The sequence below is a fragment of the Hibiscus syriacus genome, unplaced genomic scaffold (genome assembly GCF_006381635.1).
Source record: "Hibiscus syriacus cultivar Baekdansim isolate YM2019G1 unplaced genomic scaffold, ASM638163v2 tig00110819_pilon, whole genome shotgun sequence".
In the NCBI taxonomy this organism is placed as follows: domain Eukaryota; kingdom Viridiplantae; phylum Streptophyta; class Magnoliopsida; order Malvales; family Malvaceae; genus Hibiscus; species Hibiscus syriacus.
Genome location: NW_024062875.1, coordinates 1,901,297 through 1,925,513, shown reverse-complemented (window position 1 = coordinate 1,925,513; position 24,217 = coordinate 1,901,297). Strand labels below are relative to the sequence as shown.

Sequence of the window (24,217 nt, the reverse complement as noted above, 5' to 3'; positions counted from 1 at the left end):
AATGGGAGGTGAACATATTATACCAGAACTTGTTGCCATATACGATTAACAAAATGTTATCAAAATTACTATATTATATTAAATGTTAGTATAATCATTTCAAATATTAACAAAATAACTATTGTTGCAAAGGATAACAAAATACTTAAAAAAATTATCAAAATAATAAAAATTAGGAATTCAAATAGCTGTCGTTATATCGCGGTTACGGCGGTGTTCAAAATCACTATCGCGAAAAATAGCTGTGCGAAGTGGGATCACACCAATAGCGGTGGATTGTAGCTGCAATTTAGTAGATAGCGGCCAATACAATCGCGGCAATAGCAGACCGTTATTTCACTATTATTTCGTTATTTAATGTTTAAAATATATTTTTTTATTTTTAAAAAATCAACTCTTTTAAAAAAAAATTACGACCGGGATATCCGCAATGACTACAATAACATCTATTATATCCACAATCACAATAAACACAACGTGACCAGAAACACAGTCGCAATCGCAATTTAAATCTCCTATTAAAATAACAAAAAAATATTGTCAAAACAATAGAAAATGTAAAGGAAGAATTATTTGTAAGTTCATAACAAAATAAAAGGAAACGTCTAGTAGACAGCCTAGTTATTATATTAATGTTTAAAAGCAAAATATAAGAAGATTGTAAAAGTAATGGAATATTACAATAATAAAGAAAAGTTGCAGTTGAGGTGGGATGGGATGAATCTGGGCTACATTCGGATAATATTATTTTATTTGAATATTAAAATGGGATTTGACACCAACAAAACCCGTCAAATGCTTGGACTGTATGACCTCTTCATTTTCTTTGCTCGGAGGCTATAAACAACAAATTTAATTTCTTTCAGTCTGTCCAAATGCATTATTATGGTGTTTTCTTAAAATAATTGGGGAATTTTCAAACTTCAATAACAGTGAATCAGATTCACTGTTGAATCAAACAAACCAGGTCTACTGAATTGACCCCGAATCCAATTTTCTTTTCCTTTTTGAACCTATGCTTTCAGAAATCATCATCTTTTCAATTGTTTTCAAATTGATACGTACTGTCAACATTTTTTACAGTAAACGATAAAAGTTTTTTTACATCTTTCATTTTTCTTATGTTATATATTTACAAATTCTCCTTTAAGTTACATATGGCCAAATAAAGTCATAGATAGACTCATTGTCTATATTTTTATCTATCGTTATGGTAAACAATGTACATTCATAATGACGAATTTTTGCTCTTAATGGATTCATATATTGAGTTTTGAGTGATCACGGTAAGAATGTCTTAATCAATTTACTGACGTGAAAGGATCTATATTTTGCTCGTAATAAGTACATATCTCTTAGGTTTGGTGGTTTTAATGAGACAAACTTAATGAATTCATAGTTAAGAAAATTTAAATTTTATACTCTTATTGAGTTCATATCCCATAATTTAAATAGTTCTATCCATAATTACTTAATCAATTTACCAACGAGAGTTGATCTTTTAACTCATAATTATTTAAAATTTAGACCGACTTTTAATTTAAATTAGTTAAGATTCAATTTTTTTAAAAAAATTGAGGCTCAATTTCATACAATTTGAGATTGAGATTACTCCAGGTTTAGACCATTTAAAATTAATGTTAAAAGCATTCCAAAAATGGGACTAGTTTGGATTATTGTTTATTCTAATTTATCTCAGTGGATAAAAGAATCGTTGTTGTTCTTAGAGATTATGGGTTCAAGTACCAACAACTACAAGGGTGATTGAGTATTCATTATCAAATAATTAAAAATACTTATAATCACTTTTAGATTAATAAAAAAATGTGAAAGTTTTTTTAGTTAATATCTGAATCGAGATATCTAACTTCTATTTGCAACAAGAATCTAGGCGATTTTCTCCAAAAATCACCTGTGATTGGTATATTTACCGATCTAACACCGGTAGCAGTAAAGCGCGCCCCCTGAACCGCGCTATACGCTGATCTGGCGCCACGTGGGTATAGCGCGCCTCCTGATCCGCGCTATACGCCACGTAGGGGTATAGCGCGGATCAGGGGCCGCACTATACGCCGTACCAAAATTATATTTAACGCTGTCCCTGATCTGCGCTATATAATAATTACATATAACGCGGTGCAGATACCGCGCCTTATATGTTTATAAATACCTCGCATCTCTCCTCACATCTCTCATCTCTTATAAATTAATACAACAATTCCGTCAACGAGTAATAATTCTGACAATCTTCTTATATTTGATTTAGAAGTTCGTGCGATTTTTCGTTATAAGGTAATTTTGTTATAATTTTTTAATTATACTTATTGTTTATTATCATTATTTGAAAAAATATTATACTAATTATTTTTAATTAATTTTTATGTTTGTAAAATTGAAAAGCGGGAGCATACGTCGAAATAGTTTTACGGTGCAGGTAATAATATAAAATTATATTATTTAAATTATTTACGTTGATGTGTAAAAAAATTGTGTTATATTTTCGTTCATATATAATTTATTTAATCATGTTTGTTTAAGTTATTTTTTTGCAGATATAATATTGCCGCACTTTTAAACTCAAAGAATGGCGCGACTTTCAGCTATTGTTTATTATAATGGTGAAATTTGAGAATATGAAAACGGCGTTGTTTTCGTATCAAATGAGCATGTTAAAATATCATTCAAGATAAACATAACTCTTGAGGAGCTGATAATGAAGATTTCGAGGAAGATTCATGTTGGAAGTAACAGAAGAATGTCGTCGTTGCAGTACAGATTTCCAACATCATTGTTGCCATTAACTTATACAGCGTTCGAACTTTCGAACAATGATGATGTTCAAATGATGGTTGAAGCTCAAAGTAATTATTCAGACGCCGCTATTGAGATGTATGCACATTTTGTTCAAGTGCGTGTTGTTCGGGGTCAATCTTTAAGCTCACACTATGGTCTGGCTGAACAAGTTGATCAAGTTGACAGCCCGACTACAGTAATATGTAATGATTTTAATGCCATAATGGGGAGACATTCATCCGCAACTCCTTACGATATGTACCGAGGTAGGTCCACGAACAATCTGTATGACAACTCCGCGTCCAGTTCAAGGGGAAGGCATTCATCTGCAAATTTCTTTGACCATATGGAGATGTCATCGACGCAACCATCTGTGCAGTTTCCATTTGACACGATGGCTTCAAGCTCCATGGGGAGGCATTCGACTGCGAGCTTTTTCGATCTCAATGTCGATATGCCTTCTAGTTCAAGGGGAAGGCGTGCAAATAGTAGGTTCTTCGACCTAAATGTGGAGAGCATGAAGGAACCATAATCTCCACCAGAAGAACCGCTTCGTGAGCCTGGTGCGGATGGTGCTGAGACTAGACTATTCATTCACCCAGAATCACCACAATTCAACTCCGATGATGATGAAGTTTCAGGAAATGTGGCACAAACTGACCATCCTGAACACATGTATGAAGCTGATTATGATGCAATGTATGGGCCAGAATTTGTGGATATGCCTCATCTTGGTGACTATGGATATTACTCATCAATAAATAACGGTGACCTATCTTTAGGCATGGAGTTTTCAAGCAAAGAATAAGCGATGATGGCTATCAAAAATTACAATATCCGTAATTCTGTTCAGTCCAGAGTCAATCGATCGATGACCGAAAAATATGTATACTACTGTGTCCGACGCGAAAACGGATGCAATTGGATGGTTCGCGTATCGAAAATGAAGAGGAAAAACAACATATGGGAACTAACATTATACAACGGTCCTCACACATGTTGTGCTGTAGGGGTCAACCAAGATCATCCCAACTTGGACTCTGAAGTGATATGCCAAGCCATCATTCCTATGGTAAAAGCAAGCTCTCATATAGATGTTGCAGTGTTGATTTCAGCTATACAATCGCAGTATGAGTACACCGTCTCCTATAAAAAAGCTTGGTTGGCAAAACAAAATGTCATTGTCAAACTTCATGGCGAATGGGATGCATCTTACAATGAACTTCCAGGTTGGTTTAGGCTGGTGCGGACGTTGAATCCTGGGACAATTGTGGACTTCGAAACCTCCTATGCATACCATAATGATCGAGTTCTTCGCGATCGATGTCAATTCTACCGGGTTTTTTGGAGTTACCCACAGTGCGTTAATGCTGCCAAATACTGTAAGCCTATGGTCCAGATCGACGGGACTTTCTTGTATGGAAAATACAAGCAAGTTTTATTATTGGCAGTTGTCCAAGATGGCAATCGCAACATTCTTCCAGTTGCTTTTGCTCTTGTCAAATGAGAAGATACAAATTATTGGGCTTTTTTCCTCCGAAATTTACGTGCACATGTTATCACGAGGGGAAAAAATATGTGTCATTTCAGATCACAGAGTTGGGATCAAAGCAACAATGGAGTCTTTGGGTCCAATGTGGCAACCACCCTTTGTCCAACATAGGTATTGTCTCCGACACATTGCTGCGAACTATCATGGAAGGTACAAGAATAATGATGAGCGTCAATTAATTGTGCGCATGGGTAAGTGAAAGCAAATTAGTAAGTTATACATTTTTTGATCATTTTAATTTTGCAAAGAAAACAAGTTAGTAAGTTATACATTTTTTGATCAGGCTACGAACTACTTCCTCAAACGTTTGAATCAATGCTTCAAGATTTGCGGGCGAAGAACGAGGAAGGATACGATTACATCAGCCTCATCGATAAATAAATGTGGACGAACGCATATGATGGTGGATATCGATATGGACACATGACGACCAACTTGGATGAGGCAATCAATTCAACCTTAAAGGGTGCACGTCACTTACCTGTAGCGGCTTTAGTAAAAACTACATATTTTTATTTTGGGGCGCTTTTTGCGAAGCTCGGGGGACAAGCTCAAACCTGAATGCAAGGTGGTCATGTCTATCACCCTAGATTAGTTGCAGATCTACAAAAAAAAAATTATTGCATCAAATGGAATGTCCGTAACAAGCTTCTCAAGAAGGTATGAAATGTTTCGTGTCACATAGTTGCCGCGACCTCTTCAAGGGATTGAAGCTGTGTCGTTAAGAGTAAATCTAAGGGACAAAACGTGCGACTGCCGGTTTTTTCAAGCTCTGAAGTACCCATGCTCTCATGTGATAGCAGCTTGCTCGCATACACGTCAATACTATAACCATTTTGTGGATCCCGTATACCTACTATATAACTATAATCTATAGTTATATAACTATAATCTAAAATCGATTTTTATACATTAAAATTCATACCTGTGTGCCAACCTTCTGATCAATTAGCACCCTAATTTTTTCTAAATCATCAGGTAGCTCCTGATGATTTTTCCTATCAGTAGACCACCTATTCAAGGAAAAAAATTGTTATACGCTATATAAAATTATTAATATACAAAATCAGTTTTATAATTACCTCAGAATTAGTAGAAATACGAATGGGTTATTCACAACAGGACATAAAAAGGGCAATCGATAACATGCCCAATACTGTAGTAGCAGAAGACATCCGCCGATAGCATTACGTCTGTAGTCAGTGGCTCCACACATCTCCCTGTACAGCAAAGCCAAAATTGCCGAGCCCCAACTGAATGATCCGGCGAGACGAAAGTCGCTAAGATGTCGCAACCACATGCAGTGAACTAGGTTGCGCGATTTGTCCGGCATCACAACCCTCTTATCAATTGCAGTATGCATGCCCGTGCATACATCTTAACCTCATCCTCAGAGGCGTCTGCGCTCAACTCCCGAAAATTGGCATCTAACCAATTTAACGGTATCCTACCTCCGATAAAATTTTCCGGGACACGTCCTAGACTATCCCGACACAAAGTAGTCCAAGAACCGGAAGCTATCACCGATATCACATCTCCATCCACCGGAAGCCCCAGGTGCATAAAAATATCCTTAAGCGTGATCGTGCACTCTTCGCACGGAAGATGGAATATGTGGGTCTCCGGCCTCCACCGCTCTACTAAGGCAGAAATCAGGTCTGGCTCTATCTTACAGTGACCCTGATATCTACCTATGTAACTGAATCCAGCCTCTACTAAATACAACAAGACACAATTGGGTATCACTAACTTAAGATTCCTAATAAAATGATCTAATACACGGTCTTTCTCCTAAAAATAAATAATTACAAAAATTAATTCTTATTCTAATAATCATGCATTAAATAAATCAACTAATTATTACTAATAATTTAAATTAAATTAAAACGTTAAAATGTTACCGTATCAGCAAAGTGTCGAGATATTTAATTCTTAATATAATAACCATGAATTAAATAAATCAACTAATTATTATTAATAATTTAAATTAAATTAAAACGTTAAAATGTTACCGTATCAGCAAAGTGTCGAGATATTTAATTCTTAATCTAATAATCATGCATTAAATAAATCAACTAAATATTACTAATAATTTAAATTAAATTAAAACGTTAAAATGTTACCGTATCAGCAAAGTGTAGAGATATATGATTTCCATCCGAGCGAAGTAGACTGCCTTCCATTATATATCTGCAAAAGAATTATATTAGTAAAATATTAAATAAAATAAATACATAATAGTAAAAATATTATAAAATATACATTAAAAAGATAGAGTATTTAAGAGAAATTTAGAGAAATTGAGAGAATTTGATTTGATAAAAGTGATTGAGGATGGGGGTATTTATAGGGAGGATGGAGACATGTATTTAGGGGTATAGCGCGCCCCCTGCACCGCGCTATACCCCATGTGTCAGATACCCAGGCATAGTGCGGATCAGGGGGTGCGCTATACCCACGTGGCGCCAGATCACCGAATATCGCGGGGCAGGGGGCGCGTTATACCCACGTGGCGTCAAATCAGCGTATAACACGGTTCAGGGGACACGCTTTACTGCTACGGGTGTTAGATTAGAAAATATAATTTGACCGGTGTTAGATCGATAAATATACCGATCACCGGTGATTTATTGGGAAAATTGCCAAGAATCTATTCCTATTCACGACTGTTCATTTACAATTATGGATGTTTTTTCTAGGCACACCTTGCTTTAAATCAGCCACATTGGTCCCCGGTTGTTAAAGTATGATAGGCCCAATTTATACGTTCATGTGTATCTCATCTTAATATAATTGTGTAATTTTTTTATAGAATATAATTGTATAAATTAATCAAATTAAATCTCAACTTTTGCAATTAATTGGTATACGGATCTTGCCGAATAAGGTTGGGCACCTAACGATTAACGGTTAGTTTAGTATTGATTCTAGAAAATGCGGTTGATTTAGAATTTAAGTATTTAGTATCGTTGTTAAAATATGATTTTTTTGGAAAAGAAAAATATTTCCTTTGTCCTATAAAATATGTCTATTATTGGTTTTCTTGGTAAATTTTTTAAACTTTAACTAATTATTATTTAAAATTTATTATTGTAAAAATATATATCCAATATTTTTTTAATTTAATTATTTAAAATAACTATGGTCAAAGTTTAAAAAATTGACTTAAAAAGTCAATAAGAGACATTTTTTTTATAGGAAAGAGGAAGTAATTATTTTAGATGTGATGCTATAATTAAAAATATTTAATGTTATAAAATATATTAATTTAAAAATGTGGTGAAATAGAAAAATATTTTTATTAACACAATTAAATTTTTAATAATTGTATAAAAATATATACACTTTAAATCAATAATTAGTTAGTTTAGAGAGATAAGATCTCAATTTTTTAAGGATATAAGTTTAAATCTTAACGTTGTGGATAGAGTAAATTGAGTTGGAATGAATATTCTTATAATAAATCTATGTATTATTCAATTTAAATTAACCAGTTAATAAATTAAATATAGGTATTTAAACTAAAATTTGAAAATAATTTTTATATAAAAGATTGATATTGGGGATGAGTACTCGATTGATCAAGCTGAATCGAGTAAAAATATTTGAGTTATTCGAGTAAACGAATCATAGTTTATAAATATAATTTTTTTTTTAAAAATGATTTGATTCGATTTGAGTTGAGTTGTTTCAGTTTTTATCTAAATTTAAAAACAGTGTCTAAAATTTCAATATTATTTTCTTAAAAAATACTGAGTATACATTTTTTTTTATTTTTTCTCTAACACATTAAATTAAATTTAACGTTGAATTGTTCAAATTTTATTTTATAACCGATTCAAATTTATAAACTTGAGTCGAATCGAGTCAAATTAAAAATTTTAATACCAAATTGAATAAAAAAAATATTTTTTAAATCGAGTATAATTTTATTAACATATGATGGTGAAATATAATGATTTTAACTTAAAAAGGGGTTTTGGAAAACAATGTTAAACGGGTTTGAGTAGGCTTTAGTGATAAAACAGCTTTTAAAAGTGTAAAGGAATAAAGGATCCCAAGCCAAGATCCCGAATAAAGACAAGGGAACATGTGGTTTGAGATGATTGGTGAACAAGGATGAATGATCAATAATAAAATGAATTTTCTGGAGAAAATATCAGAAACCAAACAGGTACAACCACGAGAGTTCTCCGCAAGTGGGAGGTAAAAGTAAATTCATTGATTTTTCAACCAAACATGAAAAGGGGGGATTGGGTCGTTATCACCCTGTCCCACCATCATCACCATGTCAACCTTCCCACTTAGTCAGGTTGTCTTGCGCATTAAGCAACCATTTATTATTTCTTCATTTCTCATTTTACTCTTCTAATTTTGCTTAATTTTATAATTCCACGCTTAATTTTAGTTTAACATAATCTAATATCTCTATTTTAATTTCAAAATAGTTCATATGGTTACATTTTTTTTATTAATATGTTGATTCGAATTTCTTTTAAAATATCAATTTTATTTCATACTAACATTAATTCGTTAGAGTAAAAAAATATGAATTTAAATAGTTAACAGTGTCGGTTACTAATTACAAATAGTAAAGATAAACAAATTTAATATTCAATTATCGACAAAAATTTAAAATATAGTATAATAAAAATTAATATTTTCAAATCTATTCATACAAAAAATACAATATTTTTTTAATATGTCAAATAAAGATATAATTTCAAAATGATAGAATTACAGTGTAATATTTTTAAATATAATCAAATAAAAATATCATATTTAGTTTTCTTTTATTTTGTTCATATTTACATTAGATCTTTTTTTAATAGATTAAAACAAATCAAGTCTTTATGCACTCATTTAAAAAGTCAAAGCCTTATTTTGAATAGATTAAAAAATATTAATCCTTTATTTATCCATTTTGAAAGATTAAGCCCTTTCACGAGAAATCCCTCAACCAGTAGGTTATTGTTTGAGCATTTAACCGAAAAACAGATGCTACTAGAACAAATTAAAATAAAAAGATAAAATTCTAAATTTGAGTACAATAGAGGGACTATAATCAGAATTGGACCTTGATTAATAAACTAATCTCATCCAGCGACCAGAGATGTAAAAAAGTTTACTCCTTGACTCAGGGTGACACTGAAAAAATGGCTTAAATACGGTGAGTTCCAGTGGCGGCTGATCTGTCATAACAGTAGTTTCCCAGAAGGTTCCGTCGGACAGCTCAACAGTTGATGAAGCCTGACCCTTTATATGTTTAGACCATTTTGTTCAACCCACACAACTCTTCAGGTACTCGGCTTAGCTTTATACTTTGACCACTCTTTCTTCTTTGTAATATCCACTTTTCCTCAAGATTTTCAGTCGGTGTTTTATCACATAGTTTTCCATGGATACCCTTTTCCAAGATTTCCCCAGTTCCATGTACGGATTCAAATTCGATCATGGGGGAGTTCCACTGTATTCAAATCACAGCCCTGTTAATGAGTTTACAGAGAGTCCGACTCCGGACTCACCTTTTGAGTCAGCTTCATCAACAGGGACGACGAGTTCAGAGGGACACCCTCTGGATAACGTCCCTTTTGCCAACGAAATGCTCAAGTACATAAATGAGATGCTAATGGAAGAAGACATGGAAGAAAAGACGTGTATGTTGCAAGATTGTTTAGCTCTCCAAGCGGCTGAGAAGTCATTCTATGAAGCCCTCGGCGGCCACCAATATCCGCTTCCGGCGGATCAAAGTCATCTTATTGATTCTCTTGAAAGAACCTCTTTGTTTCCAGATCTACAAACAGAGACCCCGATACAGCCTTTTAAGGGGCTTTCGGGTCCAGAAAGTAACTTATCAGTGTTGAAGGGGAGGAAGAATTACCAGCGTGACGATGGTGATGAATTGGAACAAGGTAGGAGCAGCAAGCAGTCTGCTATTTCCCTTGATGATTCGGAGCAATCGGAGATGTTCGATGAAGTATTGCTTTGTAAAGGTGAAAACGAGGACTCTCCCAGGTGTTCTCTTAAAGCGAGTTCACTGCAAAATAGGCAGTTGAAAGGGTCTTCCAAAGGTGGAACAACTCGCAGAAAGAAGAACGGGAAGAAGAGTGAAGCGGTGGATTTGTGGAGTCTACTCACTCAGTGTGCACAAGCTGTTGCCATTAATGATCAAAGGACTGCAAATGAGATGTTGAAACAGATAAGCCAAAACTCTTCTGAAACTGGTGATGGAACCCAAAGATTGGCGCATTACTTTGTCGAGGCACTTAAGATACGTTTGGCCGGCATGGGGGCACCGTCGTATTCACCTTTGGTAAGCAATAGGACTTCGGCTGCCGATATCCTTAAAGCTTACGGAGTGTATGTTTTAGCTTGCCCTTTCAAGAAAATGGTGAATTTCTACGCGAATAAGAAGATAATGGAAGTTGCAGAAACTGCAACCACGATCCACATCGTTGATTTTGGCATTTGTTATGGTTTCCAATGGCCTTGCCTTATACAGCGTCTCTCAGCAAGAGCCGGTGGACCTCCCAAACTTCGTATTACCGGCATTGAGTTCCCACAACCAGGATTCCGACCTGATGAAAGGGTTGAAGAGACAGGACGTCGCTTGAAAAGGTATTGTGAGAGATTCAATGTTCCGTTCGAGTACAACGTGATAGCAAAGAAATGGGAAACCATCCAACTCGAAGAGCTAAAGATCAACAAAGATGAAGTCGTCGTTGTAAACTGCTTGTATCGACTAAAGAACCTCCCCGATGACACACTGTCGTCCACCAGCGCAAGGGACACTGTTCTAAAACTGATCAAACGCATCAACCCAGAGTTATTCATCCATGGGGTTGCAAACGGGACTTATAACGCTCCCTTCTTTGTCACAAGGTTCCGGGAAGCACTCTTCCATTTCTCAGCTCAGTTCGATATATTCGAAGCTAATGTGTCTCGGGAAGATCCACAAAGGATGATGTTCGAGAGGGAAATACTGGGGAGGGACATGATGAATGTTGTTGCATGCGAGGGAATCGAGAGGGTGGAAAGGCCAGAGACGTATAAGCAATGGCAGGCGAGGACTCTTAGGGCAGGGTTCAAGCCGATTCCGTTGGATGAGGTGCTTGTGAAGAAAGTGAAGAATCTGGTCCAATCTAATTATAATAGGGACTTCATTGTGGATGTTGATGGCCGCTGGATGCTGCAGGGATGGAAGGGGAGAGTTCTTATTGCCCTTTCATGTTGGAAACCTGCTAGGAATTAAATGCAATAAGCAGTAAATTGCAGATTAGTTTGCATTACTCGGTGGACTGACTCACTACCCCATTTGATGTAGTTGTAAATATACGAGTCCTAGAAGCAATGACTTCATGTGTGTTGATTGTTATACCTCATTTTACCCAATATTATATTTCAAATGAATTCAGAATAAGCATTTGGTAACTAACCTCTTAGTCTTCCTTCCAGATTTGAAGGCTGTAACCATAGATCGAAAAATGTTCTATGGTGTTAGGAAGATGTTGTGTAAATTATTTTTCACTAGTTGATATATTTTTTAGAAATTATTTATTGCAAATATAAAATACAATAAATAATATTATTTATTATAAAATCTTAATATAATTATTTTAAAAAATATTAGAATAATTTATTTAATAATATTAATGCTAATATTATTATTAAAATATTATTTCTATAATTTTATAAATAAAAATATTAACTCTAGTATATTCTATTAAAATATGATAAATTAGATTAAATATCTATAAAAATAAAAATATTATATTATATTTTAAAATTATTAATAAATATATTTTAAGGAATTTTTATAATATTATTAGACTATTATATTAATATTAAATACATAAATAAAAGTATTCACTATTAATAATTCAATAATATTATTTTTAAGAAATTAATAAATAATATAACTTTTATTAATAATTTATTATATATTATTAAAATAGGAATATAATGGTATCATATATTATTATAATATAATTGAGTATATTATTGTAATAATAATATTATTACATTATATTATTAAAAAAATTAATAAATATATTTTAAATATGTTAATAATTAATATTTTTATTAAAATGATATTGAAATATTATACTAATATTAAATTTATAAAATAATATTATTTTAAGTATTTATGCTTTGAAGTGAAAAGTTTAAAAAATGACTTACGAAAAATTAAACAGTAAGTCATTTTCCAGAAAATACAAAAAAAATTCTGTTGACTAAAAAAATTGTTTTACATTGACCAATATGTTTTGATCCAATCAAACACTAAAAAGTAAAGAAAACGTTTTTCGAAAAATATTTTACATAAAACAAACAGACTCTAAATTAACACAAGGCCTAGTTCAATTCTCAAGTAGCCATTTAAGGAACTCAAGAATCTATATAACAAAAGAAAAAGCATTCTTTTCTATTAGATTCAGAGGAGGCGAGGCCCAAATTAGGGAACCCAATAGCTCTTTTTCGCTGATTTGAATTTAAAATTTAGGTCTTTAGCTCAGTTACTCCCAATCTAGACGAGCCAACTATGGATTCAAAATAAAGGAGGCGAGGCCCCTAAAATAGTTTTTAAGGTGAACAACACAATTGGTCACTATATCATTACCTCTATCCTATTTTGGTCACCATACTATTTTTTCTACATAATTTGTCACTAACATCACACTTGTTTTTTTCTTTCTAAAAGATATGATGTGATATGATATAATAATAATTTTAATTTATAAAATTTATATGTTTTTATCGATTTAGTCCTAATTCAAAGTAATTTGGTATATCTAATTTTATAATAAAATGATGACATGTGTTACTATCTTATTGATGAAAATTAAGGGAAAACAATTGAGATCGGAGGGATCAAAATCTAGAATTGAAGATGGATCGAAATAAAAAACTAGGTAAAGATTCAATTCTTAACCAATATGCCAAGTCGTGTAATTGATAGATTGCAAATGAAAATCATGTTTAAACTAATTAATTATAATAACAAACTTTTGACCTCATAATATTAAGGTGATATACTTTTGACCTCATAATATGAAGGTGATATATAATTATAAAGTGATTAGTATATATATCTATTTCAACCGATATGATAAATAATAACTATATATTATTTATTATTATAAAATGATTAGGCCGTGTTCAAAGTATGTGTCAAATATGTGTAGATACTCAATTATTAACTTTTTATTGATAATAAAATTAAAATTTAGGGTTAATGTGTAAACTTTTATATTTAATTTATTATTTAAAGCTTTAATCACTTCTATTATTTAAAGCTTTAATCACTTCTATTATTTAAAGCTTTAATCACTTCTATATCTTAAAATCACATTTAAATACAAGAGACATGGGAGGAGCTTTTGATGGTGATCCTAACCATGAGAAAACCATGAATCCCAAAGAATTCAAATCTTGTGATCTACCTACATGTTTGAGCCATCAATCCTTCCTTTATAAAGGAACCCTTCACAGGAAAAAAAGTATAATCTTACTGCAACAAATGGAGTTGTACAAGAAGTTTGATTTTCTTATAGTTGCAACGGCTCTGGTTCTTCTAGCCACGGTGCCCCCGTCAGCATTGGCAGCTCGAAGCGAGGTTATCTTGACTTACGATGTCAAAACTGAACCAAATAATCAAGTTAGCAACATCAGGAACCCTTTGGCCATGGTTTTCGAGGCTTACAACAGTCCCAAAAACTGTATCTCTAAAGGTTTGTGGTGCGGGTGGAACCCGACTGGTTGCTGTGCGCCTTGCGGATGCCTTGCAGGGTTTTGCTATGCACAGGGACCGTGCAACTGAGCTCCAACACAGACCTCATGGGACTCCAATGTTTCTATTTCATGTATTTGAATAATGTATCTTGTGTTGTGTCCCTGTCTTAGCTTTAGCTTTGGCAAAACAATGTTGCTAGAGTTGGTGTTTGCAAAATAATGAACAAGGATACTTTTGAAAACAAAGAAAACAGTGTAAAATGAATGGTTCTTCTTTATTGATTGATGAAGTGAAAGATACATGTAAAACATTGGAGAAGGAAGATACAAATCAAAAGCACAATTTGTTAGGGGGATGTGATATTATAAAATCTGGGTTTTTTTTTTGCCATTGTTGTTGAGTGATCTATATAATCAACTAAGCCATAACCGATGTCTGAATTGCAAGCTTCCCGGAATAGGCAACACCTTCTGCTTTCTTAGTATCTGATTCCCACAACTCCGGTAGTGCTTCCCTGATGTTGTGTATGCTCTCCAATGCATAGTCTGCTCCATTTGATCTATGGGAAGTCCCCACCTGCATTGAATATCACCCAAATATTCAAACCCTGTTCTGTAATAATCATAAGCGCAAATTTTCAATTGATATCGACTTACCAACACAGTGTGAAGGCCTATTTCTTTTGCAGATTGTATGTTGCGGATGCTATCGTCAAAGAAGAGCTGCGGTCAACAAGAAAGAGTTTAGCCCCTTTGTTGAAATTTTAAGTTTTGATCCCTTTACTTTCCAAATTGATAATTAGATTGACTTACTGTTTTTTGAGGATTGATGTTAGCTATCTTGAAGGCTTCTTCAAATGCATTTTTAAATGGTTTGCAGATAACTGGAGTCTCTGGAAATACTGATTGGGAAAGGCAAGTGTTGGCATCAAGAATTTCAGCACTCGATTCTCTCAAATTGAAGCTTTCTGAAGTATTGATTCCATTAGTGGGATTTATGGTCTCAAAACTTATAACCCTTTCAAAGCAATCCTCCAAGCCTAGCTTCGTTAAAACTTTAGCCACATGGACTTTGTCCCCATTTGAGAATATCTGTTTCAATGGTAATATGAATCATAAGGAAAGTTCCCAGATAAAATGAGTATGTTGATCACAAAGAAATACTTACAACTTTGCGAATTGGCAAGCTATGCAAAAGATTCCTCAAAACATGATCATGTTTCAGGTTCTCGTAAGGCAATCTCCCATGAACAAAGCTGTGGTATTCGTCATAGTCAAAGTTGTAGCCAATAGCCTGCAAATGATCATTCAAAAAACACAATAATAACCACATTCAATCACCAATAGCTAGGGAACTACAATAATCAACCAAAAGAAAGGATCATAGAATTTACCCTGAGGCCAGCCATTGATGTGCCATAGTTTCTGTATAGCACACGATTAACCTCTGTGACTTTGTCTCCTTCTACACCAAGCCTTTGAACCATAAATTCTGCATAAATAACATATTATATTTCCACAAAGATAACACAATTTTGGGAACATATTCGGAATTTACATCAAATATGCAGTAGTATACCTTCAATGTTTCTGGTGCATGCTTTGGATAAACCAGAACTCAGAGGATAAAGGGTATCATCAACATCAAAGAGAAGACAGTCATATTTTGCTTCTGCAACATGCTGGTACTGGTTTTCATACTCCATTATTATATCAGCAATAACAACTAAGCCTTTCCGGAACGTATGTAATGAAAAATAAATAAGGCAACCAAAATAAGAAACTGAGAAGGGTAAAGCTACAAGAGAAAGATATATGAAAAGGGTGAAGATGGTAGTTTATATAAGGGAAGGGGAAGGAGAAGGGGAAGCCATGGAAATAGAAGCATCGATTGTTAAGGAAAGAGATAGGAAAATGATGTGAATGGTGCCTGTTGGTAGGGTCCTAACTTATGAAAACAAATATGAGACCAGTGACTGGCAACATCAATTTGACCAACAAGCCTGCCACGACGACCAAACTTTTAGGACGACGACAGTTGAAAGAGCGCATTAAGTTTCTTAAATCGTTTCTTTAAGTTTAAAGCGGAAGGTTGGTGCAACTATTTCCTTGCTCATCATGGTCTAATTATAGTTTTAGTCTCTCTTTAATAATGTTATTAACAGGGTCCTTATTACTGTTAAACATAAATATTTATTATTAGTTAAATATGGTTAAATAGTATTTTACGTGACCTGCCTTTGTAACCGAGTAAAAAAGAAACAAAACTATGTTTATTAAAAATAAAGATTAAATTATGCAAAATTAAAATAGAAGGTTAAATCCTTGGTTTTAACACAATGGGGGATTAAAACCATAATTGGGATCTTTAATAAGCTATATAATTGAGGCATAAAATGCTAATTTTTTTTTCTTAAGATAAGGTGCATACCACTTGAAAGGGACCAAAATTATTTAAAGCTTCGTATTGGTTTCATTAATAAAAAATTAGTAAAAATAAAATAAAAATAAAACAAGAGTGTGGGGGTGCCTTAGATTTTTTCATGGTTTTCAGAACCGGATCGGTTAGCGAACCGGCCATGCTATCGGTTCATTGATTCAATCGATCGAACCGGTTCGACCGGTCGGAAGAACCGGACGACGTCATAATTATTTAAAAAATTAAATAAAAATACCAAAAATATTTAATAAAAAATAATTTTTTATATTACAAGTCATATTCAAAGCAAGTCATAACATATATAAATTAAAAACCATAAAATCAAGTGAAACAAAATGATTCAAATTAACTACAACATAATATTTAAGGTAAAACATATTAAATAATAAATATAATTATATAACTATAATTAAAAAATAAATTTGGGGCTAAAAAATCATAACAAAATGATATTGTTTGGTTTAATTTTTTTTAAAAACAATCCCACATGGCTAAGAAACATATAAGAGCATCCCAAAAGTCTAAAGAGTAAAAATATGAGAATAAAACAATCTCACATTGCTAAGAAACATAGAAGAACATCACAACTAACTTCTATAAATAATAGAGGTAATTTGGCATTCAAAGTCATGGAGCCTTTTGGTGAACATTGAGTGAACTATTCTTTCACTTCAATCAAGCTCGAATTTTAGGCTTCAATTGAGCTTCTAAATTTTTTTTTAGTTCAAACCTTTTTGAGTTCAAGTTTCAATATTATATTTTGAGTTCGAGTTGAACTTGATAATTTTTAACTTGTGAGTGGAGTTGAGCTTACTTTTAAAGTTTTCAAGTTCGAGTCGAGCTCAGCAATACTCGAGTTCGACTTGGCTCGTTTAACAAACGACCTTTGGTTTTTTTTTTTATTTAAAAAAAACAAAATTTTCGATTTTTTCCGGTTTTCAGCTGGTCCGGTTCGAACGGTTCAACGATTCTGGCCGGTTCACTAGTAGCGGTTCAATCGGTTTAGATTGAACCGGATTAGACAACGGTTTCCGGTTGAACCGGCCGGTCCGGTCCGGTTTTCAAAACAATGGATTTTTCATCTTATTTATTTTAAACATGATGTAAAAATTAACTTTTGATGTTTATTAAAACAATCGTTTTAGTTTTTTTTTCTCTAACTTTTATTTTAGAGTAAAAGGATCTACTGATTGATGAAAATCTCTAGTTAACACACGATTAATTTTACAAAATATGAGTTTTTATCCTAAAATGAAACATTAAGGATCAAAATATTCTAAAAAAATACTATAAGTTAAAGTGACTATTCTATCAAATGCTATGGATTTTTTGTCCTAAAATAAAATATTATAGGTCAAAATACTCTGAAAAACAATAAAAATCAAAATAATCATTTTAATAAATAATGAGGGTTAATATTGACATTGTGCCTTATTTTAATGGTATAATCAAAGGTAACATCATGATTTATTAGTACAAGACTTGCGTTTTTGGCGGAAAGAATCAATTTCTTCGGCTGCTTTTCAAATTTGGTAGATTTGAGTTAAAATTAAATGGTGGTGTTATCTTTGGAAAGTCACAAAAAATATATAAATTTATTTGCCTGGAACAATGTCACATGAAAATGATAATTTTGGCTATTATTTGGTCTATCTTGTTGTATATAAAAAATGAAATGGGTATTGAAGATAAAGGGGTTCTATCATATGCAATTGTTTCATTGCATGAAATCTTGATTTGCGCCAATCCAAAGTCACATGGAACACAAAATTTCAGATTTACCAGTTCGGCTGCTCCCCCACCAAGGGCCATGCATGTCAACACAAGGTTTTATTTTGTAAAACCCAGTGCTTAAAATTGATATTAAAATCATTTAATTGTTACAAAATAATTATGTATATTAATACAAAAAATTTAAAATATTACAATTTTCATAATTAGAATAAAAAGAAATATACATTGATCTATTAATTAAACTGTGCAAAAAAATTGTTGAAAATAATCGATTAGAAATAATTTAGTTTCTCTCACCTATCCTCTTAGCATTTGACAGCTTTTTGATTGAAAAATGATTTTTTCTTGCATTATGGGTATAAAGAAGACCTAATTGTTATAGAAGAATTTTTGTCTTTTCAGGTTGTCATCATATATTTTCATGTTAATATCATACATCTTAATGTTAAAATTATATTTCTTCGTGTTTACATCGTATCTTTTTATATTAATATTATATATATTCTTGTTAGTATCACATCTCATCAATGAAGATTAAAATGTTTATCCTTAATTAACTAATATAATTTAAACACTTCATATTTTTAAATATAATTTTTATTAAATTTATATAAAATATACACAAAGACTATTATCATGGGCCATCAAATATAAAAATTATTCAGCATTCTCTCACATGATCCATGTGATACTGACTTTATAGATTAATAATAATCATAATATGCATATTAAATCTTTTATACATTTGTCACACCATGAAATCATCATTAAGTGAAAACTAATAAAAACTATAAAAGTCATACGTCATTGATTCAAGATAATTCCAACCATGTATCATAATATTAGTCTAAACTTAATATGATTTGTAATAAGATATATATCGTATGTTGCGGAAGACGGCTATCAGATAGATCAAAATCGCAATTGGTAATTTGAGAAAATAAAAATAGAGATAAAGAAGACACAAATTTTACGTGGAAAACCCCTAAATAATATAGGGTAAAAACCACAGGCAACGGTAGAAGAATTTCACTATGAGAAAATAGGAATTACAACTTCTCTCGATCTACCAAGGAGAAAACAATGACAATTCTCTCTTGATAAAAAGGAGAAAACAACTCTCAAGAAACTCTCTAAATTCTCTAGTATTGGGAGAAAGCTAGAATGATTTGGGATGGTTCTGAAGCTAAATGAGCTAGGGTATTTATAGTTGAAGCTTAAGGACTAATTTGTAAATATCCTAAATTACAATGACTAAAATTGATATTTTACCCACATCTAAAGTCATCAAAATCATGCTGCCATTTGCACCGAAAAAATCATTGCCAAAATCCCATCGAAAGTTTGTGTTTTATTTTGACTTTTCAACAATCTCCCACTTGAATATTTGATTGGACAATCATATCTTCACACCATTCGTTCTACCTTGTACCTTCATGTTGCTTACGTTTTTGACAGGCCACATGTCACACCCCAATATGGGGTTAGATTTTTATGAAGTTTGAAATAACAGTTTTAAAAAAAAATTATTAGGTTCACCGGAAAATATTATGAAGATTTGGGGACCTTGAGTATAATTTGTCCTTACTTGATTATTATTAATTTAAGATGATTCTAGAGAATGAGAAATTGATTTTTAATTGATTTAGAGCATACTGATAAATATTATTTCAGTTAAAATAAAGGAGGGCCGCAAATTATGAGATATTTTAAAGAAAAGTTAGGTTTTAAAATGGATAATGAGGATAATAGGAAACCAAGCTCAACCGACACTTTCTATGGTTAAGGCAAGTTGCTATTTCTTAAAAAAAATCTAACATGTTTCTAAGCCGATAGTAGACATATGAGTCCATGGGATCCACACAATAATTTCGCTTGTCAGATACAAAAAGAAAGGGTTTCGTTCCAGCATTCTATAAATAACTTAGTTTCATCCGTTTAACTCTCTATCCACCACTATTTGGGTTTGAAAAAACATCTTATCTAAGGTTCTCCACTTCCATTAAAGCTTCAGTCCTTGGTTCTTTATCGTAATCACTTGGTAGTTTCATACCAAGTTTCCATTAAAATTTCATCGTGGGGGTTGGATTAAGTGGTGATTACAAGCGTGGACCGGGATGATTTGGCTGATCAAGGAAGTGGGCATTTTGCGGAAACGGTTGAGAAGTTGAAAACTTTGAAGCCTAAAATGTTTATAGAAGCCTTGGTTCCTGATTTCCGGGGAGATGCCGGCTGTGTAGAGAAAGTTGCAAAATATGGGTTGGATGTCTTTGCTCACAATATTGAGACTGTTGAAGAACTTCAAAGGGATGTACGTGATCACCGAGCTAATTTTAAGCAATCATTGGATGTTCTAATGATGGCCAAAGAGTATGCTCATGCTGGAACACTTACCAAGACTTCAATAATGTTAGGATGTGGAGAAACGCCTGATCAAGTTGTGAAAACAATGGAGAAGGTTCGAGCAGCAGGTGTTGATGTGATGACATTCGATCAGTATATGAGACTATCAAAGCGCCACATGCCCGTATTAGAATACATTACACCTGAAGCCTTTGAGAAATATAGAGCCCTTGGCATGGAAATGGGTTTTGACAAACAAACGTGGTCGAACTCAACCAACTTATCGTTCTCATGGTTCATGAATTACGGGTTTAACAAAAGCGGCGGTAGCATGGGATCGTGGAGAGCGTAAGGGAAGGTGTTGAAGAAATAACAAAAGGTGACCATGTGATTCCAATCTTTCAAGGTGAGTTTGGGCAGGGCCGGCCCAATACATGTGCCATATGGGCCTTAGCCCAGGGCAGCATGTTGAGGGGCAAGATGTTGAGGGGCATCAGTTTTCTTCACTGTTTGTTCTGTAAACAGTAGAAAGAAAGAACAAAGTATAGTAATAAAAACCAAAAACTGAAAAACAAAGTTTTTTTTCTGGATATATATATATATATATATATATATATATTAGGTGGGGAACTCTCATGTCAAGTGGCTGAAATCTCCTCACAGAGTCCAAGTGGCTCGATCGCCACTTTGCTTTGGAAGAGCTCTCTTTTCAAGCCCTTTATAATTGTGGGCTTGTGGATTTTTAAGGTTCTTTAGTATTAATCCATTTTCAGGTTTTCATCTTTCTCCCTATTGTTCAAAGCTTAGACTTTTTATTGTATTAAGCTTTTTCTAGCCGGTTGATTATGTGGGTCTTCGCTTGTGCTTCAAGTAGATGAGTATAGTAATTTAGGGTGTTTTTCTTGCTCTTCCAAGGTTTTCAATTTGAGGAAATGAGATTTCATAGTTGAATTTTGATTTTTTTTCATGATATTGTCGTTTGAGTTTGGGCTTGATTGGTGCTTATACAATCTCTTTTTCTTCCCTTTTCTGTTTCAAGCCTATGGAAATGAATTTCTTTTTGCTTTATACTTGATTTCCTCTGAGATTGCTCTGCTAAATTTTGTTTGGTTTCCTGGAAATCAAAGGAGAAGCTTCGATTCTATTTAATACCCTTTCAAGGTCAAGTGCTTTAGAAAACAAATTTAGGTTGAACTATTGTAATTTTTGGGACATTGAGGACGACCCTTATTTTGGTCTAGGATAGAAAAAGCTTGGTCTTTTCTCCTTAAAAAATCATTTGATTCGATTTCTTCACTTATACTTTCATGGCAACCAAACATTAAGTTTAACTATTTTTCTAGTTTTCCATGATTGGATGCTCATCCCAACAATAACAAGACAATATTCCAACTAACTTCAGTTATATTACTCTATGTTTCCTTTTAATCCAGTAAAGTGGTGTCGAAATTTTCCAGCTAATAGCAAGGAAAGGGTTATTCAAATTTTGATTGTAATGCAGGTGCTAATGTTTAATAAAACTGGAAACATTGTTTTGGATGAAAAGGCTGCAAAAGCTGTCCCACGCCATGCTTTTGCCACTCTTAGTGTAATAGTCTATAGGAAGATAGTGCTATGTTTTATGGCATCAGTTTTCTAGTATTTATAGTGTGTATAAATATTTAGTTTTTATTTCAAAAAATACACAAAAACATCATTTTAGGTGATATTTGTAGTCTGGTAGGTTTTGGTTTGTATTAATATTGATATTGTTTGACTATATTTTCTATTACATTTTTGTTTTAAAAAAATTATTTATGTTTTGTCTATTATACGGTACAAATATAAGGGCATAAAATTATTATCTCGCCCAGGGTAGTAAAACTCATTGGACCGGCCCTGAGTTTGGGCATCTTCAATTTGCTTTCTTCAGTTTAATAGGACATGAACATGATCACGTGGGTTGTTGGGGAATTGTAGATAACATGCAAAAAGGGGTAAACCACAAGGTATGTCATCCAAGTTTGGTGAGATCTTTACCTTGTCTCTTAGTTTCCAAGTGGTTAAAATTATGACATAATAGTTTTTACAAGATCAATTTAGGCCATGATGTTAGTAATTAAATATTACTAGCTCTTCAAGTTTTTAGTTATGCAAATTGGGTTTTCAAATTATTATTTAGATTCTAATAAATTATTTTTATGGTAAGGAAATTATCTGGAATCGAGTTCATATATTTGATGGTCCGGGTACATGAGAGAAAAATCAAAAGCTCGAAATCAAATATAATGAGTTCAAATTTGAGAAAAATGAGGTTCTGGTAGCGTATTTGATTATACCTGAAAAGGCATATTTTGGATTCTCTTCGACGTCCTGGGTCCGAATCCGAAGTTCGTTTTGCCAAATTCGCACCCGGTAAGTCATTTTCCATATTTTACCATTGGATTCAAGTTAGCTTCTTAATTAAGTTCAGTTTTGATGTAAATTTGGTTGCTTTGTATCCGAGGAATTATTGGAAGTTGACTTAAAGATCGAGGGTGTTCGAATTGAATGTAAATGATCGATCAGTATGGCACGAAAATCGAGGTAATACTTTACTACCTCTTTATGCTTTATGGAACATGTTGATATTGGTAAATGCATGAATAAGATAATGTTGGTCAATTTTGTGGAATTGATTAATTTATACACTCGATATGAATGTGGTAGAAATTCTGTAACTGAATACGGATCGAATGACTAATATAATAGATTGAGGAATTGTTAGAATTAAATTACAAGTTTGTGATTGGTGATAAAGAAATCAGCTCTGGATTTGTAACTTATATTTTATATCATCAAAGGTTAAATGTTAAAGGTGTTCCCTTAGGTTAACTCTTTATAAGATGGTTTTAAAATACCAGTTTAAAAAGCTCCACTACAGTATGGTTTATGGGATTTTACTGAACTATCATTTGATTAGTGTTCCTATTATGGTTTTATCGTACTGATGGAACACACTAGGCATCCTATTCGACCTCATGGAAACGTGATAGTATAAAAGGTTTCTTATGAACTGAGATTCATGACTTCTACTCGATGAACTACTAATGGAACCCCAGATTATTCCGCAATTGGTATACGTTTGATTTAATAAGGAAATTATGGCTTCTTATTTATCTGCATGTCATGTAGCATCATCTGATAGTTCTGTATTACTGAGCTTTCCGAAGCTCACTCTATTACTCACCATTGCAGGTTAAAAGAATTGTACCAGTGCATCTATCGAATTCAGTAAGGGAGCTCTTCCGGCGTTGTTTGCAGAGTATGATACATGTGATTAGGGGGCATGTAGATTGTATTTTGTTTTTATATCAGAGTCTGATAAACCCGTTTTATTTCTGAAAAATAATAAATCATTTTATGATTTTACATGTTTTAAGAAAAGTTTTAAAGTTTTCGCTATTTCTACGGCGTGTCGCTCCGGTGGCCCTAATGTGATGCTCCAGATCAGATTGGGCTATCCGCGTCGGTCTGAGGGGGTTACATTTAGTGGTATTAGAGCTATGGTTGAGTCAAAATTTTCAATATAGATCGATCGGTCGATTTTTAAAAAGATGTCTGATCAATACATGCCCTTATACTACAATCGTACTCATCTGAGC

General features: G+C 33.1%; 3 protein-coding genes across 3 annotated transcripts; 2 read left to right on the top strand and 1 right to left on the bottom strand.

The window, feature by feature from the left end:
• Positions 1 to 9,667: 9,667 nt before the first annotated feature.
• Positions 9,668 to 11,738, top strand: LOC120142047 (scarecrow-like protein 14). Its single transcript, XM_039156804.1, has one exon. The coding sequence runs from the start codon at positions 9,744 to 9,746 to the stop codon at positions 11,595 to 11,597; it is 1,854 nt and encodes a 617-aa protein (XP_039012735.1). The 5' UTR covers positions 9,668 to 9,743; the 3' UTR covers positions 11,598 to 11,738.
• Positions 11,739 to 14,460: 2,722 nt separating this feature from the next.
• On the bottom strand, positions 14,461 to 15,883 carry LOC120142069. The gene is made up of 6 exons (XM_039156826.1): positions 15,657 to 15,883; positions 15,472 to 15,569; positions 15,246 to 15,371; positions 14,891 to 15,169; positions 14,735 to 14,800; positions 14,461 to 14,654 (listed from the first exon to the last, which is right to left on the bottom strand). The coding sequence occupies exons 1-6, from the start codon at positions 15,781 to 15,783 to the stop codon at positions 14,496 to 14,498; spliced, it is 855 nt and encodes a 284-aa protein (XP_039012757.1). The 5' UTR covers positions 15,784 to 15,883; the 3' UTR covers positions 14,461 to 14,495.
• Positions 15,884 to 19,983: 4,100 nt separating this feature from the next.
• Positions 19,984 to 20,946, top strand: LOC120142127 (lipoyl synthase, mitochondrial-like). Its single transcript, XM_039156872.1, has 2 exons — positions 19,984 to 20,032; positions 20,345 to 20,946. Exons 1-2 carry the CDS (start codon positions 19,984 to 19,986, stop codon positions 20,944 to 20,946), a joined length of 651 nt encoding a protein of 216 aa, XP_039012803.1.
• Positions 20,947 to 24,217: the final 3,271 nt, after the last annotated feature.

Bases quoted from the DNA above. Each gene is read 5' to 3' on its own strand.
- LOC120142127 (XM_039156872.1), top strand. From the start codon at position 19,984: ATGGATAATGAGGATAATAGGAAACCAAGCTCAACCGACACTTTCTAT. The intron at 20,033-20,344 runs GTTAAGGCAAGT...GGTTGGATTAAG, and splicing joins CTCAACCGACACTTTCTATG to TGGTGATTACAAGCGTGGAC.
- LOC120142069 (XM_039156826.1), bottom strand. From the start codon at position 15,783: ATGGAGTATGAAAACCAGTACCAGCATGTTGCAGAAGCAAAATATGAC. The intron at 15,570-15,656 runs GTATACTACTGC...TTATTTATGCAG, and splicing joins ATGCACCAGAAACATTGAAG to AATTTATGGTTCAAAGGCTT. The intron at 14,655-14,734 runs GTAAGTCGATAT...TATTCAATGCAG, and splicing joins TAGGCCTTCACACTGTGTTG to GTGGGGACTTCCCATAGATC.
- LOC120142047 (XM_039156804.1), top strand. From the start codon at position 9,744: ATGGATACCCTTTTCCAAGATTTCCCCAGTTCCATGTACGGATTCAAA.